The sequence below is a fragment of the Phyllostomus hastatus genome, unplaced genomic scaffold (genome assembly GCF_019186645.2).
Source record: "Phyllostomus hastatus isolate PE091 unplaced genomic scaffold, TTU_PhHast_1.1 phas_contig_16, whole genome shotgun sequence".
Classification (NCBI taxonomy): Eukaryota; Metazoa; Chordata; class Mammalia; order Chiroptera; family Phyllostomidae; genus Phyllostomus; species Phyllostomus hastatus.
Window position 1 is genome coordinate 2,974,176 of NW_025333643.1, and position 24,518 is coordinate 2,998,693.

The 24,518-nt window shown below is 37.6% G+C and overlaps 1 protein-coding gene and 1 non-coding gene across 7 annotated transcripts in view; both read right to left on the reverse strand.

The window, feature by feature from the left end:
- Window positions 1-428: 428 nt before the first annotated feature.
- The window catches only part of PPARG (peroxisome proliferator activated receptor gamma), a 145,650-nt gene continuing 121,560 nt past the window's right edge, over window positions 429-24,518 (reverse strand). For all 6 annotated transcript variants that reach the window (XM_045832276.1, XM_045832278.1, XM_045832277.1 and 3 more), the window contains 2 exons: window positions 17,641-18,091; window positions 429-881 (listed from right to left, as the gene is read on the reverse strand). In XM_045832276.1, the coding sequence (XP_045688232.1) occupies window positions 634-881; window positions 17,641-18,091 (699 nt within the window). In that variant the 3' untranslated portion in view covers window positions 429-633. The remainder of the gene's footprint in view (window positions 882-17,640; window positions 18,092-24,518) is intronic.
- LOC123814619 lies at window positions 2,939-3,062 on the reverse strand. The gene has a single exon (XR_006784956.1). It is a non-coding gene; the product is annotated as a small nucleolar RNA SNORA71 (small nucleolar RNA).

The following is a 24,518-nucleotide window of genomic DNA, read 5'->3' on the forward strand; positions in this document are numbered from 1 at the left end:
CTTGGTGAGTGAAAATCTTGGTTGGGATTGTGGAAGAAGATTGGATTCTTGATAGGCCTAAGGATATGCTCCAAATTAACACATCCAGGTTAAGAAACACATGATCTGGGCAGTTTTTCGGCCCTGAAGTTCCCCTTCCCTTCTTAGGTGTGATTGTTAAAGCAGATGGAAGGTTCAGAAAAGTTGTAAATTGAGTAAAAAATTAATTTACTGAGAGTGAAAGCTGATGGGCAGTTCCATTCACATTTTTAAAAAATGTGTAAGAAAGAAGAAAGAAAAATAAAGGAAAGAAGAAAGGCAAAGAGGGATGGAGGGAGGAAGGAAGGGAAGAAAGAGGTTATAAGATTGAGAAGAAAATGAAAGGAAAAAGCCAGGATCTCGGGGAGGTGGGGAACACATCAGACTCCGTCTTCAAATACATCCACCAATTTCATAATGTGGTAATTTTTAATATTAAAAGTAAATTGTAAATGTATCTTTATAAACAATATGCATAAAATAGATCTATTATTCTAAAACCTTTTCTTTTTAAAATGCTTTTTCACAGTAAATTTTTTAGATGTCAGATCTTCCCTCAAAATAATAGTGCAATTGGAAGAAGGGAAACATTGTCAGTGAATTAGGACTTCTCTGCTAATACAAGTCCTTGTATATTTCCTGTAGGAGTGGGTGAAGACTCATGTCTGTCTCTGTTTTCTTTATTACTTGCAATAGCTGCACATGTTCTGTTACAATTTGTCTGAGGTCTGTCATTTTCTGGAGCAGCTTGGCAAAGAGCTGAGAAGACTCAGGGTGGTTCAGCTTGAGCTGGAGCTCCAAGGCTTGCAGCAAGTTGTCTTGTATGTCCTCAATGGGCTTCACATTCAGCAAACCTGGGCGATCTGGGGGAGCAGAAAAACAGGAGGTTCAATTACAAAATTCTCTGGTCCCACATCTGAGACATATTTAGCCAAATTACTCACCCATCTTTTTGTTGGTCTGTTTTGCTTTCATTCTAAAATAAGGTGGGAAGAGAGGCTAAGTAGATAGTGGGCAAGGACTGCATACATAAAGATAGAATGAAACCAAGACTATCAGAGCCCTTTCCAGGGGCATTCTTTCCCTGGCCAGGCCAGTATCTGTGTAGATACTGATAGTAGACATAACATGGTTGCAAGGAAATCTCCTCTCCAGACTGAGGACTCTTTTGCCAGTATGCCTCTATTCCCTCAGAAATCTCATTTGCAACTTCTGCTCCTTCCTGATGGGTCTATATTTTATAACTTCTACATTGTTTTTCATCACAGCTTTAAATATGCTTCTAAAACAAGCTGTGTCTTCTCTTTTGCTTAATATAGCATATATATTTTCAAAGAGACAAGACATAGTTTTTAATTACAGGTACAATTTGGAAGGACAGACCATCCCCAGATTTCAACAGAGGTTTCTTCTGAGGTAATTTTCACTTTCTTCTTTATACTTTCCTTCTTTAAATTTTTAAAGGGTAAGCTTAAATTACTTTTACATTTGCTATGTTTTTCTTCATGTAGATCTTGTTAAATGTATCCTTAAGTACATCTTTACTTTCATTCTCTACTTTATAATATTCTATATGTCTTTTTGTTTTATAACCTAATACATACATGCTGATATTCAGAAAATTATTAATTTTACTGTATTAAATCTATTTTGATTTCCTGAACTCTTGTCAATTCAAAGTAGTTTTTATCCTGTATTTTTTTTCCTCTTTTGGATAGACAAAAATAACATCTGTAAATAATGGTAGGTTTATTTATTCCTTCTTTTCTAGTGTTTACAATTCTCATTGTTTTTTCTTGCCATACTGCATTGGCTGATACCTCTAATATGCTACTAAGTAACAGTAGTGGTAGGAGGCATTCTTGTTTTATTCCTAACCTTGAAGAGAATGCTTCTAATGGTTTACCACAAGTATGATATTTACTATAGATTATAATATGTTTTACCCCTGGCTTTCCAAGAATTTTAAATTTGTTTTAGTCAGGAATGTTGTTGGATTTCATCAGATGCTTTTTAATGTTTTCATTCTAAAGAAATGGTTATAATAATCAAGTATGGTGAATTATATTAATAGATTTCCTTATATCCATGTACTCATTTACTAATAATATATTTAGAATTTAAAATCTGTAGGTTAGATTGGTCCAGAGTCTTCTTTTTTGTGCCATCCTTCGCCTGTTGTGGTAATAAATGTTAACTGGTCTTACAGACTGAGTTGATAACTTTTCTTTCCCTGTTTCTATGCAGTAAGATCTGTTCCTTGATGGTTTCTTGGAATTCATTGGCAGAATTGTCTCAGCCTGGTGGTAAATCTTTGACTACCTTAAATTTTTCTTCTATATATATTTTAGTTTCTTCAGGCTTTGTACTACTTATAAGTGAAATTTTAGTAATTTATAATGGAGTAAAGTTGTACATGATATTCTCATGTACAGAGAAATCTGTACAAAGAGAGAAATCTGAAATCTCTTATTATTTTTAACTAACTGAATACATGTTATTCGTGTATTTTCTTGTTTAAAAATCCAATTTGCCAAAAGCTTATCTTTTATTATCTTTTTAAAAAACACACCTTTTGGTTTTATTAATCGACTGTTTTTAAAAAATTTAAAAAAGAATCTTCACCTGAGGACTTTTTTTTTCATTGCTTTTAGAGATAGAGGAAGGGAGACAGAGAAACATCAATGTGAGGGAGAAGCATCAATTGGTTGCCTCTCACATACACTCAGACCGGATACTGTATGTGCCCTGACCGGGAATCAAACCAATGACCCTTTGGTTACGGGATGACACTCTAACCAGCTGAGCCACACCAGCCAGGGTTAATGAACTTTATTTTTTAAAATGGTATTTTTTCATTTTCAAATAATTAATTCTTCTAACTTTCTTTAGGTTTATTTTTCTCTTTTTTTTTTGTTAGTGTGTGAAGACTCCAGGATTTGGAAGGGACAGCTGGACCCTTCAAATATGGGGAAAATGCTTTCTCTCCCTGTGTTATTAATGACTAGGGCACAGGCAGCCCACAATCACTTCTAGATACAGAAGTCTAGTTTCTTGAATTAAATGCTTAATTCATTTAGTTTTAGTATTTCTTGTTTTTTGATGGATGCATTTAAAGATCTAAAATTTCCTCTTAGTGTCACTTTGGTCTCTCTCCATAGGCTTTCTTAAACAGTACTCTCATAGTTCTTTTCCAAATTGTCTGTTTCACAATTTTGATTTCATTTTTGACATAAGAGTTATATAGAATCATTATTTTAAATTTCCAAGTGGAAAGTTTGGTTTTTTTTTTTCTAATTTCTAAGTTTTATTTTCTAATGTCTAAGTTTGTTGCATTGCAGTTAGAATATAAAGTTTTTGCATGAAGCTCACCAGAAGGGTGCAAGGTTTATGTTTAACATTTAGGGCATTCCTCTTGAAGGCTAATCACCCTCTTTTTCTAATTTTAACTCTTCTTCCCTTCACTGTAAATTAGAACACTGTGTTAGAGTTTTTATTTACCTTTTAATATCCTTCATCCTCTAGCCTCAGTTTCTGTAGTTATCCCTTTGCTCCAACCATATTAAGCCATTTCCATACCAAGTCCCTCAGATACCTATGTTCCCTCACAACTGTGCTTAGGCAGATTCTGTTCCTCTTATCTGAAAGTCTTACCTCCCTTCATCCATCTTATTGACTTCAACCTATTCTTCAAAATATAGCCCGTGTCATCATGTCCTGGCAGCCTTCCTTGACAATATCCCTTTTTCTCCCTCATTCTTCCAATCCCCTTTCTGTGGATCTTGTAACACCCTATGAACACTTCAATCACTACTGTACTAGTAGATTACAGTTATTGATTACATTTATTTTCCAAAGATTGTGCTAAGTGCTTTATACACAATATATCATTTAATCTTGAGGTCAGTGCTTTATGGAGGGGAAAACAAAGATTTAGAGAAAAGAGTTAAATCTTGCCCAAGATCTGCCACTTGCTAGTAAATGGCAGAGCTGAAATTTGAATCCAAGTCTGTCTGATTCCAAACGCTATGCAGTAGTCAACTCTTACTACCTTGTATTGTAAGAACTGATTTTCTTGTTTATGTCCCCTACTAAGCTGTGTGGTATCAAAGGGCAGAAACTATGTCCTAATCCTCTCTGATCAAGTGGAAACAGAGAAAGCACTCAGTTGGCTGAGTTAATGAGTTATAGAAAGTTGTTCTAGCTAAGAGTCCTGCATTGACAAGTATAATTCTTGTGGTTGGTGAACAAGTCTAAAGGCAGGATTACTAAACAATGAAGAAATCTCCTTTAAATAGTGTTTTTCTGTATTTAATAAACTATAGCAATCTTTATCCATTGAAGTGAGGCACAGGAGAGCAATATTAGAATGGTCTCAGGGTGGGATTTTTGGTACTGAACACATTCTCTGAAATTAAGTTTCTTTTTTTAATTACAGAAAGTTACCTTTGGTTTGATTTTCTTCCCCCTAACTTCTCTGACATGTCCTATTGGCTGGAATATATATACTTTTTTCTTTAAATTTCAGCATTTAATTTTGGAACCATCAGCAAAAATCTCAAATTCAGAGAATGAAACAAAACGATTTAGTCCTGACCTAGAGAATCATGCCCCTGGAGGGGGGTGCCTTTCTCACAGTTGCTATGCACTAGTGAAAACCCCTGACACTTCAAGGAAAATCAGGTCCTGGATTGGTGCCTTTGGTTCAACGATTGCTGATCCATCCCCTGAACAAATGTTCCAGATTTCAAAGGCCTGTGGCAGTGTGAACATATGTGCATCGGAAGCGGCAGCACTTTGTGTCAAGATGGGTGTTAAACGTGGCTCCTCCAGGGGCTGGGACTGCACACCCCTGTGTAGAAGCTCACGGGGGTATTGTCTTCTTAGAGCCTTTTCTCCTTCCTCCTTCCTCTTCAGCAGCATCGACGGAATCAAAACTTCTGCTGAAGAGCTTATATTAACCTAGAAAGTTTCATTTATCATGACAGTTCAAACGACGAAATCCTGAAGTGCAGCTGATCAGGTGTGCTAGAAACATTTGGCTTTCATGCAATAACATGGAACTGGGCCCTCTAGGAGAGGAGAAGGGTCTGGTTTGGATTTTCAATACTCTCTTTGGCAAGTTATTTTTTATGATGTGATGGATGAAATTTGGCTGAAATTTTGTGGCCACTGATTTATATTTTCTCCAGTGACAAATTAGATCATTTACAGATCTATCCCACTGTCCTTACAGAGCCTCAGTCAAGGCAAAATGGAGTGCAGTAGAGTGGAAAAAGTAGTATATTCTACTTCTAGGTCTTTCACTAACCAGCCCTGTGACTTTGGGCAAACTGATTAAGCTCCCTGGGCCTCGATTTTCTTTTTTGTAAATGAAAAGAATTAGACTAGATAAATGATCTCTAAGACCCTCAATTTAAAAGTTCTAAGCTTTAACTCTTATTTGTAATACCCTTTACATAGTTTACATAATTAAACTGGGGAAACAAACTCAATCTAATTAGAAAAGTGTACTAACAAAGCTTACACATTAAACTTAGAACACCTGGCTTATTTAAAAAGCAAAAAAGCTTCCTGTGGTCTTAAGCAATCCCTAATGTCAAAGACAAAAGGGACTGGTCAGGACTGCTCTTCCACCCTCCACCCTCCACCCTCCAGTCAGCTATTAGGCCTTGTTCCCTGTTCCCCTCTCTGATCTTTCTCCTTCCGCTTTCCTTCTACTCACACTCAAACCCTTACTGAACTAACCAAGGTATCACATAGGTGCCACAAAAATCTGTCTAAACACCCAGAGCAGTCCTGGGTCTTTCCCTTTCCTCTCTACTTCCCACCAGCTCAATACATGCCAGCGTCTTTCCCACCCCTTTCCTTTTCCTCACCAGACACATCATCTTTACCCTTCTCTCTCCTAAGTTCCAAGAACCCCTTCTTTCATCTCTTTAATTTGTTTCTGAGCCCATTCCTTCCCGAGCTCACTTCTACCTCTGTGACTTTCTAGTTAAACTTGCTCTTACAAAAAAAAAATACTATTCTTAGAAGGCCAGTCTGAGATCTTCTCCCTGCATCTTGCTGAAGGTTAGAATTGAGTTCTAGAATAGACTCAGGGTCAAGGGACCCCTTTACTGGCCTAGGTTGCCTAGAAGGACTGTTTGGGCAAGTGTGTGTTGATTTACTCCAGGACATAACACTGGAGGAAGCTGGAGTCAATTACTGGTTCCTTACTCCCCAGGCTGCAAAGAATTGGGAAAGAAACCTTTCCGGTCTCCATTGACACAGTGCTGGAATTGATTAGAGAGCACTGTTGATTATGGGCAAATCTACAAAGCTTCCATCTTATCTAGATCTGGTTCCATTAAGTGGAGTGCTTATCTGAAGCAGATTCAAATTCTCTCCACACTCAGAGGTGTCTTAGTTAGGGAACCAGATGGCCACAGTGCAGTCTCCTGAAGGAGAGGCAGAAAAACCAAATTGAATGGTTTTGTCTCTGTTCTAGGAGGTGCTGGCATGGCATTCCCAATCTATCCCTACTGGCTTTCTGATAGATATTAGTAATATGAAAAGGACTGCTCTCACAGTATTTAGAAAAAAGAAGTCTGACAGCTGGGCAGCTGTAAATTGATCCACGGACAGTGAAAGACCTTAGTTCAAATGTGGGTGAAAACTGAAGGGGAGGGAGGGCTACTTAGGAAACTTTGTACTTCATATCTCACCCTTGTATTTACGCTTCAGTTTACTTTATTCCATTGCTTCCTAAATTCACGGATGTGTTAAATGAAAAAACAGTGGATTTGGAAACTGAAGACTTGATTTGAGTCCTGTCTTCCACTTAGCTTCCTTGTGATTTTGGACAAGTCTGATTTTCCCAGGTTTGGGCTAAAATTTTTAAGACAACAATGAGTATTTCTTTAGTGAGGTCATGGTGAGAATGAATTAGTTTAAGGAACTTTGTAAGATATTACTATTCTCTGTGTTTGTTCAAATAAAGGCAATTTTCATAGGGATGGGTCAGGAGTGTAAGCAGGGGTGGCGTGCCATCAACACACGGGAAATGGAAGGTTTTTGAGCTGTCATGGGTAAGAGCATAAATTCAGGAGAGCAAGAAAATAATCCCTGATGCAGACACATGTTTGGGGGTTTGGGAAGGTTCTCATTCTTGTAGCTTAATGCACGTACGAAAGATAGTTTAAGCATGACAACAAAACAAAGAAGTCCTGGTTCCCAAACTCACTTCCTCTGTGAAAAGATGGCGTTTGGGATTCTTTAGTACTTTTCTGATCGAACAATCAGAATCATGGTGAGCATTAGGCAAAACTGTGAATTCAGTCAAGTTTATCTTTGGGAAACTATGTATGGCCTATGGCAATTACCTCCCACCATCCCACCTTTTGGAAAAAATAATGTAAGAAAGTTTCACATGTGTTCTTTTCATATTTAAATTTGAATTGGAGCTTGATGGAGTACAGTGATTTTCAACTTTGGCCACACATTGAAATCATCTGGGGAGATTAAAAACACACCAACTAATTAATACCTGGGTCCTGTCTTTAGTGATTCTGATTTGGCCTCCGGTACGACCTTCAATATTTCTAAAAGCTCCCAGGTGACTCTAATGTGCGGCCAAGAGCAAGTACTACTGCTTTAATGAAAAGCAGTTGGAATCCCAACCTTAAAACTTATTTGCTAGGTAATCTTGGCGAAGTTCCTTAACCTCTCTGTACCTTGGTTTCCTCATTTAGAAAATGGGGACGTAACAGTAATCAAACTCATAGTGTCGTTGGGATGACTAAATGAGTTAACAGAAGAAAAGTTCTCTCAGTGTGTGACACACAGTAAGTTAGCTCTATCTATTTATAATAGTACAACTCGCCTCTTTTCCTTTCCTACCCTTTTTCTCATTTCTCTGGATTTTCCTGGGTCCTCTTACTATCTCTCCTATTCTTGGTTTATTAATTGCTCCCGTCTCCTCAGCCACTGCCTCCAACCCCTCATATGTTTTTCCCTTTCCATTCCATGGACTGAAGCTTGCTGGGCATCCGGTATTAGAAATCCGAGCCGGGCCAGACTAAATCAGAAGCCTGAGCAATGGATGGTATTAGGAGAAATTTGGTTGACTGCTGCTATCAGGGGACGGGAACAACATAACTTAGAGATCTTATAAACACTTTAAATGCTTTACCAAATGGATAAAGATCATCTGTAATGAACATATTCCACCTTCAATGCACAAAGTCCTGGTAGAGCCTTCACTCTGAAGTGGGTTAATGTTCTAACATTTCCATGTTTAAACAATAATTTAACAAATGCTTTCTCTGTGTCCAAATGAGAACCACTCTTCACAACAATAACACATATGATTTGGTTAGGATGGTGGAGGTAGGTAACCAGCACCACGAAACCAAGCCCGGGCAATATTTTCTTTCATCTGCCCAGTAAGATGCTAATTCCACACCAAGTCCCCTTATCTTAAATGCTCAACTACCCCCTCCAAAAAAGTCCCCTCTCAAACTACAACACAACACAAAGACATCTAAATCACCAGGTGGGTAGCATTTTCCTGTATGCTGTGTTCAAAGCTTACTTCTTTGCTTCATGGTATCTATAGTGAAGTAAGCTTGGGCTCTGCTTTATTTCCAGGTCTCTCAGACTGGAAAAGGGACTTGAGATTTCAATCCTGCCCTTGGGACCTCCTTGTCTTTCCTATCTCCTTTCACCCTGGGATTAGGGTTCCCTTGCTGTTCTGTCACTGGAGGTCAATCAATTGAAGCTTCATTATCTACTGTGTTCCTTTTCTCAGTGCCAGGACCAAAAAAGCAGTGTGTTCTTCCCCCAAGCCTAGGAACGTAGATATATTTCTGCTCCTTCTATATCCAACACTGGGTTTAACCAGGACTGGAAGGGTGGGAGGCAGAGGAAAGGCTGGAGCAGAGACAAAGGGGAATGACTTCTTCTTTCTCATTGAGCTGGACACACTCATGCTCCCAGGCCGACTACTCTCCCTGGCTTCCTCAACCTCTAGAAATGTCAACAGCAAACCAAAAATAAAAATGGGCCAAGTATTAGTTCTCTGCACCATCCCCATGTCTTCTTTCCAACGTCCTTGAGAAGAACCTCAAAACATAGGCATGATCTGTAATCTCTAAATATAACCTCTCAACACATAATGTCCCTCCAAACCTAATCAGAATTGTAGGAGTGTGGAAACCCACCCCACTCCTATTCCCTATCTGCATCGGGGCGAGGGGGTTTAGTGTTCTCCTCTCAATTTTTCAGGCCCCTCTCCCTTTCTCCATATCTCTTTCCCTTGGGGTTTTGTTCTCAATCCACAACTAATCCCCTTAAAGTGATAGCTGATAAAAGGATTAGTTGATATCTCTCTGGGGGTATTTATATTGTAATAAGAATTTTAAGAATGGCTATTGGTGGAAATAAGCAATTTGGCAGAATTGAATGGAGATACTACTTCTAATTATATCATAGAAGGGAAAAGGGAAAATGAGCATTTGTTGTGTGCTTAACATATCCCAGGCATTGTGCCAAAGACTTCACATAATGTTATTTCATTTACTTAGGGCACTGATAAGGAAATTAAGGCTCAGAGAGGTAAATAATTGCTTGAAATTACACATCTAGTTAGTAGTCGGGTGGGGAGTTTTTGAACTCAGGGTTGCCCATGTGATTCCGATGCACCATTCTGCCTCTCTTCTGGTGTAATTATTTGTGAGCTGGCAAGACCCTTGAAAGGTGCTTCCCCTAGGAGTACGTGACTCCCTCACTACCTGCATTGGCCTTTCTGTTATGAGTGGCTTGAACCAGTCCTTGGTTTCATTCTTTCTCACTTGCAGATGATCTGTCTGAATGTCTTGGTGAATTGTGCCAGTCTGGAAGGCTGCCTGGGGTCACCCAGAGTTTAAACACACATTGTGAGAACCCAAAATGATAAAGTACTCCAAAAAGCGGCCCACTGACTGACTGACTGAACCTTTTCCAAGACTGCCGGTGTGGTGACAGGAATGACTCAGCAGTTTGGCTTTCAATCCCATGTCTGTCTCTGGGGTCAAATACAATCCTTTGCTCACTCACTAAAATGATCCCAGCTTACTAGGCCCATGGTGAGGAGGGAATTTTATTTCTGAAGCAATCATGGATAAAGATTTTTCTATATTCTACAAACAGCAAAAGACTAAGTATATCTGTGTGTATATTTTTAAGTTTCACAGATGTTTCTAGTATATTCCATCTTCTCCCTATCCTCCACCCCAACCCCCAGCTCTCTGGTTTTCAGATTTTGAGTGCCAGTAGAGAACTTATAAATACACTTCATTTCTGTCTAAGCCAAATCCATGATGTTATGAAAAGGGTGAACTAATGGGGCATTTCTAGATAGCTCAAATTGAGTCATTATTCAAAGCCACACTGGCTATCTGGCAGGGTTTCCCCACTGACCACGGCAGCATGGGGGGAGGAGTAGAACGGCAGAAGGGAAGAGCAGCATGAAATTTACAGACACAACAAAGGTGCCCACTAACTGTTTTTCAATTAGTAAATGAATGCTATTACTCTCTGACATAGTCATGGCTTGGATGGGGGATTTGAACCATGTAATAATACTTTTTGACTATCCTGCTTAAAACTTAGCCATGTGAGAAATCAGATGTTCTTGTTTATTCTCAATATCCTGAAAAGATTCAGAAAAATAACTCTCACCAGTTAGACGCTAGCCTGAGTCTTGTCCAAAAAAGCTATATGGATAAGGTGGCTGAATATTTAATTGGAACAGGAGAATAAAAGAAAGTTGGCTCACTATGATTCATAGTATTTTTAATACCTAAATCTTAGACTACTTTGGGTTTTGTATCCTCCCAGTTAACTAATAAGGATGATAGTAACACAGAAAGAAGATGTGGGGGCCACTGGACCATGCAGAATTACAGACCCCCTAACCTGGGGTTTCCTCAAGAAAAGTGTAGGCCCACTCAGGCATATCTACTTTGTGCTGTATGTCCATTCTAACTAGTAGAAATAGTTCTTCAGTAAAATGGAAAGATTACACATGCGCTGGAAATATCCTCAAGATTTTGAAAGGCAGCTGGGAATGGGGCAGAGTGATGGGACACTCACAAACCCAGAGTTCCTCAAACTCTGTGCCTGTGGAACGTTAGTGTTCTGTGAGCTGGAATGAGGTGTTCTGCTGCTACAACTGAACCAGTGTCATTTTGATTGTTTCTAATGGGTAGGAAGGAATTAAGTTACTGGATGGTACTGTAACAATTTTAAATTTCTCTCATAAGTTTTTCTGCAACCACTTATCTCTATTAGAAGCTGGTGTAAGATGGTACCTGATTAAGCGTGAACGTATTTACTCAGTTATTTAAAGCTTATCATCAGGTTTTGTGGGGGTGCTTTGCAAACAGTGATATTATTTCAGGGGCCATGCAACCTGAACAAATTTAAGAATATAACACCAGGCTTCAGTGTTCTCACTGGGCCGCATTTCTTCCCAGAGCCTAGGGTGTAATTTTGTTAGGTTAAAATCATGTGTTAAGAAGGGCTTTGCATATTCGTAAGCAATATCTAGACTATAACCTGGAAATTCTTGATTAAAATATTTGGAGGCAATATGAAAATAGATAGTTTTGGATAACTACCAAAGAACTCTAAGACCAAGGTAATTAACTGGGATGCTCCCCCATCAAACCACACAAAAGGCAATAGTAGTTAAAGGCATCAGGTTTTTTTTTTAATTCTCACCTGAGGATATGTTTTTATTGATCAGAGAGAGAGGAAGGAAGAGAGAAAAATATTGATGTGAGAGAAAAACATCAATTAGCTGCTCCCCACACATGCCCCATCTGGGGCTCAAAACTACAACCTAGTCATGTGCCCTGGCCAGGAGTTGAACCTGCAGCCTTTTGGTGTACAGAATGATGCACCAACCACCTGAGCCACCAGCCAAGGCAGGCATCAGTTTTAAGTTCAGGAGACCTGGATCTGAACCTTGGCCTCACCACTTAGTAGCTCTATGACCTTGGGCAAGTTGCTTAATTCCTTTAAACTTCTACTTTCTCCATCTGTTAAATGGGGGATAGTAGACTTTGTAGAGCTGCAGGATAGATTAAATAAAGATTATGAATATATGTAAAGTGCTTAGCATAAATTCTGGCACATAGTGAAGTAGCCAATAAGTGCTAGTTATTATTAATATTTGATTATTATTCATTCAACAAGCATTTATTAAGTACTTATTCTGGGTCAGGGGCTTTGCTTTGATTCTATTCTCATTCCAACAAATTTAAAAGTCTATACCTAAGTCTAAATCTGTATCTATACTTATATATACTGTATAGTCATGACCAAGGGTGAGAAATGGAACCCAGGTTATTGACATATGGGATTAGCAGCTATCCAAAATTTCATAGGATATCAATTTTCCCTTGATCTGAAAATGTATAACTATGAGAACAATTCCCCTTTCTTGTACCCTCTTGTCCCTGCCCACTCGACAGCAGAAACACATGATCACTCCAAGAACAGCTGTCCAAAATTGCTTCACAGAGAAAGAACATGGCTAGGATTGCTGGAAAAAGAAGCTGCTATATAGGTGGTTTGGATAGCCAAGCCAGACTCAAGAGAGTAAAGGAGGAGGCTGGATGACTTGCCATCTATGGCCATTGTATCAATATTTATAGCCTCTCTGTCATTAGGATGGTGATGGCAATCTGCCTAGAAAAATAGATTATAAAATCTAGTGAATTTCCTCCCCCATATCTTGGAAGTTTGGGAAGAACTGTAATGAATTCCAAACTGTTTTGAATTAACAAAAAGAGCTTTTTCCTGTTGTAGAGTTCCAGCTGGAACCCTCCTATGCTTTTTCTTCACCAAATAGCAAATGCTCAAAGGGGCAAAGTGTCCAATGGAGCGTCCTGGGGCTTGTCAGCTTTACTGAGCCACTTGGCTTTGGCTGCTGGGTAGGTTTTGGGAGTTTACATGTGTGGCTGGCATGATGCTGTGGCGCCAGCTGCAAACCTGCCCTCGCTGGAGGCAGTTTTATTACTCTTGACGCCACCCATCCAGTCAGTGGGAATACAGGCAGCAAGGGAAACTATTACTCATCATAAATATCAAGGAATAAGGTATGGATTATGAGTATATCTATAGCTTAGAGAGTATCATGAAGGGAGCACAGGTTGTGGACCCCAACACAAATATGAAGGTTAGTCACAATCCACTAGCCAGGTAGCAGAGGGCAGGGTTTGTTGCAGACGGGGCACATGGAGGTGACAGAACACCTGGGTTTCAGTCCTAGTTGCACTGCTCACTAATTGTTAGATCTTAGGCAAATTGCTTAAGTCTATGACCCTCACTTTCTTTTTATGAAATGAGAATAAAAATACAGAATTGTCAGGATCTACTGAGAGAGTGAGTATGAAATATTCTTAAAATGTACACAGTGCTTTCCTTTGTTTCTAGAGTGTTGATGTTCTTTTTAGTCTCATTCTTGCCTCAGGCTCAGAGGAGAAAGAGAGAGAGGAAAGAAACTTGACAAGAACTGGGTCATCTTCCTCACAACCTTGGTTTGAAAGCTGAGTAAGTAGTAGAGATGCTAAGCACCAGGCCAATCTAAGTACCACATCTAATGTTATCAGCAGTTTCCAGGGTTGAAGCTGAGTGACAGTGATCTGACTGTAGCAACTCTAGTTTCCTCAGCAAATACTTGTTGGGTCAAATCAGGTACTTTCATCCAAAAAGTCCCCTTTATGTCCTCTGGGGCCTCCCTTTAACCTCCCCAATTCCTTACCGTCCTATTCTTACATCATGCCCATCTCCCCATTCTTCCTTAAGTCTAGTGTTATAGTGCCTTCACCAGAATGAAGTGTTCTTGATTGTAAAGCTAGTCCAGAATGAAGTCAATGGATCTCTGAAAAAAGCACTCTCTCCACCCCAAAATCACTAAAGATATTTATAGACATCAGAATAAATTGCAGAGGAGAAAATAATTACTCTTGTTGAGATTGGGTAGGATCAGAAATCTGTTGATTGGATTAAAACCTCTTACTTATGTGAATGTTTTCCTTTTCTGGAAAATCCAATAGGAAAACAATGAAAACTAATAAGAAATTACATGACACACTCCAACAAACCACAAACTGGGATACTGATCTTACCATCTACAGGAGACTGGGATTCTGATCTTACTGGAATCCAGCATTTGGATTTAGAAGGAGTTGAGCAGTTCCTTCTCTGACCTGTGCCCAATCAGCTTCTCTGACTAAGGAACAGAATAAAATTCCTATGTACTAAATAAACATGGGGTTCAGTTTATACCTTTTTATCCAATGACTTACTGTAAGTGGACTTCATCTACAAAAGAAAACTTTGATCAGGACAGGGTTTGTCTTTTGTGATATGCTAGTCAATGGGAAATTCTTTTTTTTTTTTTAAGTGAGTCTAAAATTATTCACAGGGTTTTCTTATTATAACCACAGATATAAGATTTTAATAATCTATGATTTACTGCTACCTTCAGATTTCATTCACTATTGTGAGGATTCAGTGAGATCTGGATATAGGTCACTGTGAAGATGGTGAAAGGCTAAAAGAACACATTTATACAGCATCTGCATTTAAATGGCACCATTTTTAATTTTCATAGTGAAAGCCTGCCTGAAATATCTATTACACTGAACCAAGCTATTCACAGAACTATTTTTTTTTTGGCTATTAATGAAAAACTTAAAGGCCTAACAAATCACTGATTAAGTAATCTAGCTTGTAAAATAGGGGTACTAATGGTATTTTTCTAGATGAAACCACACTGTTGTCTCATGTGCCCATAAAACAAAACTGCTCAGGTTCAAAAAGCCCAGAATTATCATGATTGTTTCTTATCTAAATGTTTCCTTGTTGGAAACAAAGCATCTTTGAATAGTTTATTTCAAATGCCTCCCTCAGTATCTGTGATGGGAATATAAACTGGTACCAATTTTACGGAAAACGATCTGATAATGATGTAACAAAAGACTTAAAAATGTTCATAGCCATCTACCCAGCAATTCCATTTCTGGCCATTTGAAATAAGAAAATAATCTGAAATATGAACAGAAATTTACATACAAGAATGTTCACTACAGCAAAACTTGGAACACGTTTTCAGTAATTTTCTATATTTTTTTCTATAGGCTTTTATAATAAATTATAAGCAACCTAAACATAAATAGGGAAATAATTTAGTTGGTCATGGTTCTTTATAAAATGAAATATTTTAGAGTCATTTAAAATGGTAGCATAGGCCTTCCACCATGTGAGGACTCAGTGAGAAGGCACTGGCAATGAAACGGAAAGAGGGCTCTCTCCAAGATACAACCATGTTGGTACTTTGATATTGGACATTCAGCCTCCAGAACTTTTTTTTGCGGCCTTCCACAGTTACAAAAACAACTCAGAGAGATGGTGAGGCTAGAAAAATGAATGCCTTCCACTGCACTTCACATGTGTGAGCAAACTACTCCATTTTCAAATATCTGCTGTGATCTTCCAAATTGTTTACCACCAACTGTTTCAATAACTTCTCCAAAGGGCCGATTGTAAAGGAGCACAAAGTTGGGGAGCAGAAAGTAGTACTAGTTGCTCATATTGCACTTTAACCTCATCCCTGCTTACTCCATTTCTTAAAAGAATAATAGTAAATAATTTAAAAATAATAGCATATATATATATAAATATATGCTAACACATGCATAGAAAATTTGTGGTAGGAGAAAAAGGACTTTGTTAATCCAGTTTTATTCTGAGGAAAGAGACCTTTACTTTCCACTTCCACCCTTCTGTATTCTTTGAATTATCTAATGAGCAAGTATTACTTTTATTTTTAAAAATGAATAAAAACTATTAACAAAGAGTATGTAATGACATGGGAAAACATTAAGCAAAGAAAGGAATGCATACATGATATATATAATATGCTTAGGAAAAATCTTAGAAATATATCAAATGTTAATAATTTTATTTCTATTTTTCATTAAAAATACAATATGCCTTAAAGTATTAGCTAGTTAAACAATATTAACTTGTCTTCTAATATGGTTTTAATCTTTTCCTCTCAGTGAACCTCAAATAATCTGGAGTCTCATTTTTGTTTGCTGAATTAATCATAGTTCCAATAGGATCAAGGGTTAATTTGTTTAAGAAGTAGATTCAGTCAAGATATTAAAACATGTTGGATAATATATTCTTGTTACATTAAACATAACACCAAAAAAGTAATTTTTAAGTGAGTTACAACTTGACACTGGACTTAGAGTTCCAAAGTGAACATGTGCCATACTGTTATCTGTTTGTACCCTGGTAAAGGGCAGTATCAGTACAGACTCGAGCCAGACTGCCTGTGTTTATAATCCTGCCTCCACCTTTTGCTAGCTTTGTGACCCTGGGCAAAAGATTGAATCTTTCAGTATTTTGGTTTCCTTGTTTGCAAAAGGGTATTGACCTCATTGGGTTGTAAGAATTAAATGAATGTGTATGAAGTGCTTAGAACACAATGAGTACTTAATAGGTGATTATTATTATTATTACACTATACACCTGATTTCAGAAGCATTCTGCTCTCAAGTAATTGGACAACAAAGGACAATACAGTGGACTGTGTTCTTTATAATACCCTGCACATTTACACACAGCTTATGTCTATATTTATAGGACCCCCCACCACATCAGTTTTCACAGAGAATATTCTGTAAGTACACATAAAAAGCTCACCTGAACTCCATTTTAGTAATGAAAACTTGTCATTGAAAACAGTTTTTATAGAGCAAGATGACAGTAAACTTTCTTCTATTCAAGTTGGAAACATGTGAGAGGCCAATGAAAGTAGCATTTAGTATAAAACTTGGCTTTTGGAGTTGGTTAGTTAGATCATCTACTTGCAAGGCCAAAAATACAATGAATTGCTAAGTAACTCAATTTATTTCTCTGCTCTCTGTTTTTTGGTTCAGATTGCATTCTTAATCACAGCCAACCACCTCACTGAGGTACTTTAAGGGAAGCAATCAGAGGGATATACATGAGAGAGTAGGTAGAGGTCAGTACATGGTATATATATTTATGCCTTGTTTCCTGATATTGCTAAAGCAATTCAAAGAAATATCTTACTGATGGTGGGGCAGGAGCATAATTTGACCGAAAACATTTAGTAATGTTTTCTTTATGGCAAGTGAGCATCATCTTAAGCAAAATTATACATACCTTTACTTAAATGAATATTAGATTGGCCTTCTGGAAAGGAGAGGAAAAAGACAAGGAAAAAAGAAAATAAGGAGAAAGAAAAAGGAGAAGAGGGAATTTATCTTCCATGTTTGAATTTGACTGGCAAAAATGTTATGAGGGTTAAAAGAAAAGAGCCTGGATTAGCCATAGCCTTCAACCAGCAAATCTATGATATTTTTTCTTGGTATTTTACATGCGCGGTGACACTTTTGGGGCATTATGCCATTGGCATTTTCTGTATGGAAAGTACAGTGAGTAAAGAGAGAAAAGAAACATTGAGTAACACTAAGAAAGTAAAAAAAACTTTCAGCTATTCCACCACCATCCCACCCTCTTTCACGGAAAATCAAAGATGTATCTTACCTCCGCTGAGAATAATGACAGCTATAAATATTGCCAAGTCGCTGTCATCTAATTCCAGTGCATTGAACTTCACAGCAAACTCAAACTTGGGCTCCATAAAGTCACCAAAGGGCTTTCTCAAGCTCTTCAGAAACTCCCTTGTCATGAATCCTTGGCCCTCTGATATGAGAACCCCATCTTTATTCATCAAGGAAGCCAGCATTGTGTAAATGATCTCATGGACGCCATATTTTAGGAGAGTTACTTGGTCATTCAAGTCAAGGTTTACAAAACCAGGAATACTTTTGGCATATTCTGTGATCTCTTGCACAGCTTCCACTGAGCGAAATTGACACCCCTGAAATATGCGGATGGCCACCTCTTTGCTTTGCTCCTGCAAAGGGGTGATGTGTTTGAACTTAATTTTATCTTCTCCCATCATTAAGGAATTCATATCATAGATAACAAATGGCTGCAAATAAAAAAAAGAGGAAAAAGTGGCTGAGTTGGAGATTTCTAATTCACAGTAAATAGAATCCCAGTTTCTTTATACACATTTGCTTTAATAGCTAAAATCTTTAAAGAGCCAACACTTAATAATGACAAAATACCCTTATCTCTTGATTATTCCTCCTAATTGCCTTCTGGGACTGAAGATGTTTTCCCAGTTTTGGTCTTCTGTTCCTTCAACTCATCCTGCAACACTACCCATGACTGGCTAATAGTTTAATTTCTGTTGTTTGAGGAATGTTTGTCATCAATTTTAAAAATGATATAAAATCTATTGTTTATCTTGGTTTTCAAGAGAGTATATTTTTAACCTCTTTCAGTAAAAAATCATTTCAGCAACCCAGGGTTGAACAGACCTACTTAAACATAAAGTAACCTTGCAGTTTGAGATTAAATCTACTGAGATCTCGAATGAAACAGTGTGCATGTAAAATATACTTAATTACAAAAAAATTGGTCTGAAAGCTGACTAGGAATATTGAGCCAAGAAGATGCCTATTTCTTTTTTTAATGCTCTGGAAGCAATCTGTTTCAGTGAGAGCAGATGTATAAGGCCTGTAGGTAAGTGCTGCAAAGAGTGGCAAAATAAAGAGTTTTGAACTTATTTTTCAAAATATCTGTTCTTAAAGGTCAAATAATAAAACATGTGCATTGGTTACTGAGGTTTGCAATAGGCTGCTTTCAAAAGCAAGTTGTGTTAGTCATGAAATGATCTCTCTCTTGCATTTTTTTTTTTTTGTACAGAACTAACCAAAGGTTCATCATTGTGAAAACTCTCAAGGCTACTCTGGTTGAGAAGGGACAGTACTTTATATGCACTGTATATACTGAACTATATAAGGAATAAAATCCCAAACCTATTCAAATAAGTGCATATATACAGAAGCACTGGAATAAGAATTGGGGGTACTTGGGTTCTAGCTTTTGTTCTGTGGTTAACTATGTGACTTTAGGAAAGTCATCTTTTTAGGCTACAAATATTTCAGTTGAGGGGGGTTTATAAATTGGAGGTTACCATCTCTTCTCTTGAGGATATTCTAGTTGCATTTCTCTGCAGAGTGTGTGTGTGGTGTGTATGTGTGGTGTGTGAGCAGATATGTGTGAGCATGCATGCACACAAGCACATACACTGAACATGGAGTCTTCAATGTGCTAAAAATAAGGTTTCTTTTTAGCAGAGATGCTGAGAATTCTCTCCTCGTTGGCAAGCAGAAGCAGGTGCCATGAGTGGCAGTGGTAGCCAGTTTCAAGACCTACTGGTTTGGAGATTCTAACTATTAATCTCTACAGGTCTATAATTTCCACCAAACTATTAAGTCTGTTCTATGTAACACTAACACTAAGGACTCTTAGATGCTGAGTAAATTTCCAAAATTGCGTATTATTTCAACACCATTCACTGGAGTTATTCCAGAAATTCTAACTTACTTTTTTAACTAAAAAATTCAATTCACTTGTGTTACTTAGCAAAATAAAAAGGAGGATGGATATAAGGACCCAAGAATAAGTTTGCCTGGTGCCTCTAACTAATTCTTCAAGTAAATCAGGAGAAAATAGTGCTTACTATGTTTTTGAACATTTTGCTTCTCCCTTCCCACTTCAGGATTGATATTATTAGTGGGAGAGGAAAAAAGGGCAGAGTGGCTAGTAAGTCACATCCATGAAAATGTGCTGAGTTTTCCCAGAATGTTAGATTCTAATCATGAGAAAAAGTTACTTTTACAGAGCCTAGAGAAAATGTGGTTTCTGTCCTCCAGGAGTTTTGCAGTTTATTATAGTTTGTGTTAATGAAATACTAGCTTTCTTTGCTATGAGAATCTCATGGTATGGATACCTGAAAAGTCTACCCGCACATGCATGAGTACAAATTATAAGAATATAAAATCATTGCCTCTTCATATATGGAAATACTGTACCTAGAACTACCCACTTCAACTTCTGGATGAGCTTCTGCTCAACAATTAGATTTTTTGGCACAGAATATATGGATAAAATTCTTCTACCTCCATGTAAGGAATTTATCTGGAACTATGCCCTGATAAATCACCCTGTGACTCTTCCCCTTGACTTCCCCTGTCCCCTCATATAAAGCCCCAGGTTCCTGTTATTGAAACTCTGTGATAGTTGAGCATAGGGCACAAAATCCTGCTAATATTCTCTCCCAATTTAACAACAATGTGACTTTAACCCCTTGGCAATCAATGTTGGTCAGGATTTCCTGGCAGTAAACACTCAAGGACAGAGAAAGGAATCAGCAGCCCCCACCGTTATGCCAAACCATTCAGTTTAAAAAAAAATCCTTTCAGCATTTTGAAAAAGTGATGAACTGACAGAAAGTTCTGGGTATTGACATGCAAATGAACACCAGGTGGATTTTTTTGTTTTTCCCAGTCATATATGATTGTGCTGTTTTCACTGCATTTTGAGGTCTACATAGATTCTTTCAGCCTCCATGTGGATCTGTCGAACTGCATGAGTGATCACTAGATATGATCTACCTTTCTTTGCCACTAATTCACCAATTCTTATCCAACAGATTGCACACAATTCACTTGCACATTTTACAATGGGACCTCCTTACCCTGAAAGCTGATCTCTTAAAACTACAGGTGGAACAAGGTCTGTAGAATTTATCTTGAATCATTAATTTAACATTATACTTCCGGTAAAATATTACATGTTTCTGAATTTTCTACAAAGCAAAGGGAAGCCTTGTATGTTCTATTAGCTTATATGGTATCGTCTGATGATCTGCCATTATAAGAGGAACCATATCATCTTTAAATTTGACCTTAATGATCTTACACTTCTAGTTTGGGGCTAACAATGTATTTATCTTCAGACAGTCTATCACATGACTAGATAAACATATCTCCTTAACAAGAAAGAATGCTTAATTACATCTAGGACATTATCAGGGATAGATCCAGGTTTTGTGGAGCCTAAAATGTATACAGTTGTGAGTACATTTACAACAACTCTTGGGTTCAATAATACAAATTATAAGAACAAAATTGTACAGGTTCTTCCCAGGGATTTCAAAGGGGTTCTGTGCAAGGGAAGGGCCCTGAAGCTTAAGCTTCATTAGCTTTCTGATGAAGCTGCCTCTGGCCATTATGATGCTGGTACTCCTCCTATATTGGGTAGACCAGAAAAAGGTGAGGATGAAATGAAGAAAATTGTAGTTGGACACAATGTTTTTTTCCAGAGAAGAAACAGTTCCTGTCAGGGGAAATCACAGAAAAGTTTTCTCTCTGAAAAGATACATCAAATGTACTTTATTTTTATATATTTTGATTAAAAAAAATGGCTCTACATATCAAGCCAGGATGGGATTAAGGGTATTGTTTTATATAGATAATTAAATTTAGTTATAGATCTATTGTATTCGTCTTATGTAAAACACAAAAGTCCTGGGGAAAGCTGGCTAATAATGGGGAAACAGAACAATAGTGTTTCGTAGTAGTCCAATAATATTAGCATTTTAATATAGGAGCTATGAAAGGGACTACATATGAATGCTCCAAGTTTATAGCTTCTTGAATAATAAAATAGCAAGCTGAAGGAGATAAATGAGAAAGTCAACTAATAAAGCATAGATTGTTCCAGTGATTTCTACCATTTGGGAGAGTGAAATTAGTGTATTAGACAACTCTACCCTCTCACAAACAATTACTTGGTTATATAAGAGTTAAAAACGGCCTGGAAAAATGCATGCCTCATCTGGTGGGGCTCTCCTGATACTCTTAGTTTTTTTTTCCCCTGACAAATTAGAGCAAAGGTTAAGGAAAGAAATGGAATTCTTAGGGCCTATCTTCTTCATTTTGTTTCCTTATTTCTCTTTATACTTCTGACTGACTTTAATTCTTTTAGACACACATGGATTGATTAGATTAGCTATAGTGGGTGAATGTGAATCCGAAATGTGTTGGTTGAGTTTCCTTAACTTGGTTTCTGCCCCTGTTATTCCTATTTTCCTCTTGTTGAGAACCACAGGGTTTATAGAACTAAGGGGGTCTTCAGAAATAACCTACATCATCACTCTCTGGTTAGGTACAAATAAATTAAAGCTAAGAGAAGTTCCAAAGTCCTGTTATTCCTATTTTCCTCTTGTTGAGAACCACAGGGTTTATAGAACTAAGGGGGTCTTCAGAAATAACCTACATCATCACTCTCTGGTTAGGTACAAATAAATTAAAGCTAAGAGAAGTTCCAAAGTCAAATAGCTATTTACAGCAAATGTGAACTAGAACTAGATCTAGATCTCCTGACTCAGGTTTAGTTCATTTCTCTTTCTATACCTTTCTACATGACTTTCCCATGTTTTCTTTTTGAAATAAAATTAATATTCTGAGAGGAGATGGGAACTGAAACTCTTCTATGCTGGGATCTTGGAGGTAGTGCCTTTTGAACAGTCACATCCTAGAGGTGCTAGTTAAGTGCTGAATGTGATTGAAGTTGAGTTTGAAAGTTTTTAAATGTAATTCCATTTTCCTGTATGATTTAGAGGTTTAAGACAAATGAAAACCTAATAGGAAGAATTAGTCACACTCTTATGAACTAGCAGATAAACACAACTCTTTAAAAACCGTCAATTGCCAGCCAAAACATTACTCAGCTGGCAAACAAGGGTATTGGCCAACTGAATCTAATCATGAAAAAGGGAAAAAAATCAAAGTACTTTTCTTCTTAAATATATAGAATATTATCTTTTTAATTTATTGTCTGAAATAATACTATTGGTTCAGATATATTATGTTTTTAGTTATTCCTGACAGTCCTGGCAATAAAGGAATTTATTTTACTAATATTGACATAGGAATTAGTAATCTTAGGAGCCCAAGTTCTTTAGTAACCATTGAAATAAAATAGCACTGTTATCCTGCTCTTTTTTTATAGTGGGGCTCTGTGGTCTCTTTTCTCTAAGGATTTGTCTGTCATCTTCCTATGCAGGACAGTAAATCCTGGCTCACTCAGGCTTTGCCACAGGTAAAAGGGAAAGGGACAATTTTGTTCAGGATTTAAAAGCACAGCTATCTTTCCAATAGTTTGAGTTATTAGATTTGATGGACCATGTAAATTTTAGAATGAGAAAAATTTAAAGAGTACAGAATATTTTCACAATTTACATTTATATATTGGTTTTATTAATCATTAGTTTCCTATTTCATATACTACTTAGGGAAAACCCTTTTTACAATGGCACTGTTTGCTTTTGTAATTATAAAAACAGTGACACTGCATGTACCTATCATAAGCAACATGATGGGATGCAAAGTCCAATACAGTACAAATAAGAAGTTTTATCTTTACTGGCAGAGAGAGTGCAGCCAGGGCCTCACCATCTCTCAGATATGGAGTGAAAAGTTGGCAGGAACACCAAGAGTTTTTCTATTTATTGTTTTATGATAAACCATGGCATTGAAAATGATTTTGAAAACCACTCTCTGTTTATTTTCATCAACAAACATGAGATCATGTGATGATGATGCACCCAGTGTGATCATCACATCAGGGTAATGGTCAAACACTGGGAACTTCCAAAGTCCATTCAGTTCTCCAGCTGCCTTCAGGAACCATAGCACTCTAGTTCTAGTATATTCACAGTTTCAGAGTTTAGCAGGATCTCTTAAAGAAGGGTCCTGGGCTGGAACAAGCCATTAAAGGAAAATAGACTGTGGGAGAGTCAATTCATTCCTATTTTAGGGTGGCTAAGAGGTCCATTGCTCCTAAAATCCTCCCGTGATCCATGTGCAGTGATTCCATATTCCATCTTTTCCTAGCCCTGAGCCTAAAATTCCCAAGCATTATTTTTTTTAAGGCATGAACTGAAAAGTACATCATATTCCAACAGTACAGTTGTTAAAGTTAAAAAGATCAGAGGGGAGCAGGAACATTTAATTTATCTGTCCATTTATCTGTTTTGAAAGGTGCAAACAGCACCAGGGAATAAGATACAGGAGAAGAAAGTTAAGCTGGCAAGGGAGAAGCCCTGGTTGGCCTGCAGGTAAATGCTGGTGCTGGGCATGAGAGGAAAGAGTAGCAGGCATTCCATAAATGAGATGAATGAGCAATGGTTAAATGGAGCAGTAAGATAAATTTAAAGAATGGCTTCTTCAGTAAAGTCATTTCCTTTCCAAAGGTTCTTGGTAACTGGTCATCCACAATACTGAGGAGCCTATCCCAGACTTGGCCTAACTAACACTAATGACATCAGTTCATCAGGGTGTATAATGGGACCCAAACTGCTCTATTGCACCAGCCATAGCCACTTTTTCACATCCTCCACCACCCTCTCAAGAGTCCATACTTCTGCAAAGCTTGTTCAATCAATTCAAATCTTAACCTTCATAAGTCTTGGCCAAGAGATAACATAACACCCCTGAGAA